Genomic DNA, 4,125 nt, shown 5'->3' with positions numbered 1-4,125 from the left:
GCAAGTGTAGTGGTGGAATAGTGAAAACGCTATTAAGAATAGCGTTTTTTTCTCAGCCGTTAGATTTCAACAACTCATCCTAAATCTACGGACAAAAAAAAAACGCTATTCTTATTAGCGTTCAGATGGATTCCACGAACCCTTCCACGAAACCGTGGAACCTTGCTTGGATTTTCTGTGGAAAACCCCAAATTGAAAGCCATTAAACTTGACATTCCATGGTTTTTCCACACTTGGAATAGGTTGGATTCCACCATAAGACTTGCTCTAACGAGATTTCCGGATTATAAAGACTTTTGCTTACCAGGTCGTATAATAAAAGCCCGATTTTTGGTAACTTAAATTTAATAAAATAGAGCAATTAACACATGCCAGTTACCTAGCACGTATTTCGTACTACAGCAAGTACCCATCATTTTTCCTTCCTATCTAAATCTCCTTGAGTGGTGTATTCTAAGTTACAACAAAACTTGGTATTAATTTTTTGAAGCATGAAACTCAACCAGGAGCCAAATCAAAGACACAATTTCAGCGAGCTGGAAATAAGTGATGACCTATCCAGGGATCTACATGTATATAGCTTAACCTTGCACTAGATTAACACGGAATTACAGTGAGCAGCGTGATGAGAAGTATTGTTTACTCTCAAATTTGTTGTTGATTTTGTTCGATCCAACCAAGTACCACATAAAGATGGCTCACACCTTCTTGGGCTTGTGTTCTGGCTTATGAGTGAACTCAAAATCTATATGTACAAAAGCTCGTTCAACTTCGTTGAGTTGCTCAAGTTTCTCTTGAAGCGTTTCACCAATATTATGAGCTTCACTAAGAATCATATTCCCTGGTAACACTATGTCCACTTCTACAAAATAGTGAGATCCAAACGTATATGCCCTCACCGTGTCAATGTGATTTATTCCTTCGTGATGATTCCAAATTAGATACGTTAGCATCGACAAAAAATCCGGTGGAGCTGTTCTCCCAATTAACGACCACACATTCTCCAGTACAGTCTTTGCCCAAGTGCCCATTGTATATAGAGCTATCTGCATATACAATGTTCTTAGTATCTAGTCAATAAATCTTCCGATTAAATTCGATTTAATACATTGACAGTGCTGTGAGCAACTTACTATTATTGCTCCAGTAGGATCAATCCACCAGAAGAATCGGATGGCAAGAACAGCTGTTGCAAGACCAACTGAGTTGGTGATAACATCGAAAAAATGATCTTGAGCATAGGCTCTAACAATTTCATTTTTGAACCTTCGACAATATAACATGAGCCCCAACTTTATTGCTGTCACGGACACCATGATCCCAATCATCCACTTTTCCTTACTTGGATCCATCTCAGGACGGGACTGCAAATTTTAAGAAAGATGTCTAGTTATGAAAACAAATTGCAAGATTGAGCATAGGACATTCCTCAGCGTTGGAAAGAAGTATGAGGTATAATCTGAAACATGAATCTGCACCACATTTGAGCAATATGTACAACTAGGATGACTAAAGACCAAAATTTACCTGCGAAATAAGTTCCCTGCCAGATTCCAGTAATATTTGTAATCCAAGAGTTGCCATTACTGATGCAAAAACTATAATGCCCTGCAATGAGTAAGCCAGGATAATCAAGAGGTGGCTTGTATTCCGTGATTCTGAATGAAACATTAAAATGTTGGTTTGGTCATTTGTTGTACTGACAGAGGGTTTGGCTTCGGCTTGTTTTAGCTGCTTCCCGGACTCAAAAGTTCAAACAAATTAAAAAAGAAGAAGTTGGATTTGTAGTGAGAGAGTTTAGACTAGGGAGATTAAAGACGGAAATCTGACAGCCCTAGTTTTGGAATCAATCAAAGCTTTGACTCCTATAGTCCTATAGAATATCAAACAGATTGAAAAGAAAGGCATCCATTTTATTTTCTGGAAATGACTCGGTTATACATACCACTGGTTGCATCCTCTTCTTGCCTATAGGATAGCGGTATTCGTTTGGTTTTCTCATGGCATTGGAAGTAAACCACAAGATGAAACCTGATAAGAGATCCAAAAGAGAGTCCAAGGTGGACGCAATCACTGCCAAGGATCTGCTCTCTAGAGAAGCATAAACCTTGGCAACAAAAAGCACCAAGTTTGCCACGTTAGAAGCATGAATCGCCATCCTTTCACTCCTTGCTAGTTCCTTCATTTCATCCTATTATGTCATCAAATGTAATTCTTTATTAATAATTTCAGTATAAATGATTAGATAAAAAAAGAGCCATGTTTCATTTCGTTTTCAGTATCATCCCAAGTTATTACTCTGACACCTTCAAAATGACAATTGAAAAATATAACGACCTCTGTTAAAGCTCCGGGTAAACATCCATCATTCACAACCTCCATTTCATTGAATCCTTGGAGAAGCTTTTCTTGTCTCTTGTAATAATCCGCAACATCACTTTGTTTTCCTACCAAAAAATAAAAATAAAAATTAGTACTATCATATATATCATATCATTGAAGGGGAAAAAAATAAAACTAAGCAATTTATTAACAATTTATATTACTATGACTTACTTATAGTTCTCAGGAGATCACACAAACCAAAAGGCGAAGTATTAGTTCTTCTCTCTGGCAATCGAATATCGTCAAAGTTAAGCCTCCATGAATTCTCAGTTTCTGTTGCTAAATTACCTTCACCAATATCATTAGCCGGCGACAATAGCTCAATCCTGTAGTCCAACGAATCCGACCTTTCCCCTTGAACCATTATTATTTTTTTGGAACCCCTTGTATATATGAAACAGAAGAAAATAAACTCTCTTCTTTTGATTCTGTTTACGTTTCTGGTCCTCTTTATATAAATAATTATAAGATGATTCCTTTCAAACCTTCTATTTCCACTGGTAGAATAGATAAATCAAAAGTTTTACTCATGTTCCATGCAAGTTAAAATTTTCCACTGGTAGAATAAAGGTGTTACGTATGAATTCACTAGTAGCTAAACACAATTTTCTTAAATACTTGGAAAGCACTACAAGGTTTTATCTAATGCATATTGACACCTTGTTATTTGTAATGAAGGCTTATGCGGCTTGCCACTAATGAAGCTAATTAAAAGATAAGAAAACAACTTTATGACTTATTAAATAAACAGCTTATTTAGGTTAGGCGATGGAGTTTATTACTAATATATGGATTATGGAGATAAAACAAAATTTGCTTACAATTTACCTAATTTGAAGAACTATCTTAGTCAACAAAGTTACGTATACTTGACTAATACCGTAAAAACAACATAATTGCTACTCGCTTAGCTATTCTGTTTCTTCTTTTGCGTATAATTTTTAATGTGAGTGAAACTGCCCGGCTGCTACTGCTGCTGATATACTGCAAAAGAATGCATACTTTTCAGGGTAGACCTAATTTGTCAATCTCACTACTCAACTGCTGTTACTTTTTGGCAAGAGAGTTTCGCAAGATTTAAATTTATCAAAGCGTCACTAATCAAATTTTGTTTTTTCTTTTTCGCATCATCTCGTTTGTTTGGCCGATCTTGATTGACCGTCTTAAGAAGTTCCTCAACCATTAACTCAACTACTCTAGCTTTTATAAGGGTTGCCAAACCAAAAACCTGTTTCCAGTTATGAAGCGAATTACGAAATCAAAGGGTTCTCCAGCTAAATGCTCACGAGTAAGTCAACAATGATCCAAGTGCCACACTTCGGTGAAGAGGTAACTTTCAAAATGAGAAGAAAGAATTTAAAGGGTATATGAGAAAACAGCTTAGCTGGTGGCAGATAAGAGTTCTCGAAGTCAACACTTACCTAACTATTCTTAAGTGTTTATGCCTCTTAACAGAATCTGGGTGGTTGTTGCAGACTTCTTTTGCATTGGGAAGCTTTTCCGTTTAACCAACTGCAGTTTCTATTGTTTTTTGTTTTTCGATGCATAATGTGTTTATATTGTTGTTGTGTCGAGTTACACATTTATAGCGTGTTCGGATACAAATATGCATATATGCTTTTGATTTCTGCTTATGGAAAAGCAGAAGTCAGAAGCAAAACTATTTTGCATCACAAAATGCTAACTTTTCTATTTGTAGAAGTCGTTCTGAAAATCATATAAGATTGTAAGAACCTTTTT

The 4,125-nt window shown here is 36.1% G+C and overlaps 1 protein-coding gene across 1 annotated transcript; it reads right to left on the bottom strand.

Moving 5' to 3' along the window:
- Positions 1–313: 313 nt before the first annotated feature.
- Positions 314–2,985, bottom strand: LOC113295316 (metal tolerance protein 10-like). The gene is made up of 6 exons (XM_026543666.1): positions 2,557–2,985; positions 2,338–2,447; positions 1,946–2,191; positions 1,528–1,608; positions 1,134–1,364; positions 314–1,046 (listed from the first exon to the last, which is right to left on the bottom strand). Exons 1-6 carry the CDS (start codon positions 2,747–2,749, stop codon positions 699–701), a joined length of 1,209 nt encoding a protein of 402 aa, XP_026399451.1. The 5' UTR covers positions 2,750–2,985; the 3' UTR covers positions 314–698.
- Positions 2,986–4,125: the final 1,140 nt, after the last annotated feature.

The sequence above is a fragment of the Papaver somniferum genome, chromosome 1, assembly GCF_003573695.1.
Source record: "Papaver somniferum cultivar HN1 chromosome 1, ASM357369v1, whole genome shotgun sequence".
In the NCBI taxonomy this organism is placed as follows: domain Eukaryota; kingdom Viridiplantae; phylum Streptophyta; class Magnoliopsida; order Ranunculales; family Papaveraceae; genus Papaver; species Papaver somniferum.
This window is presented reverse-complemented; position numbering and strand designations above follow the sequence as displayed.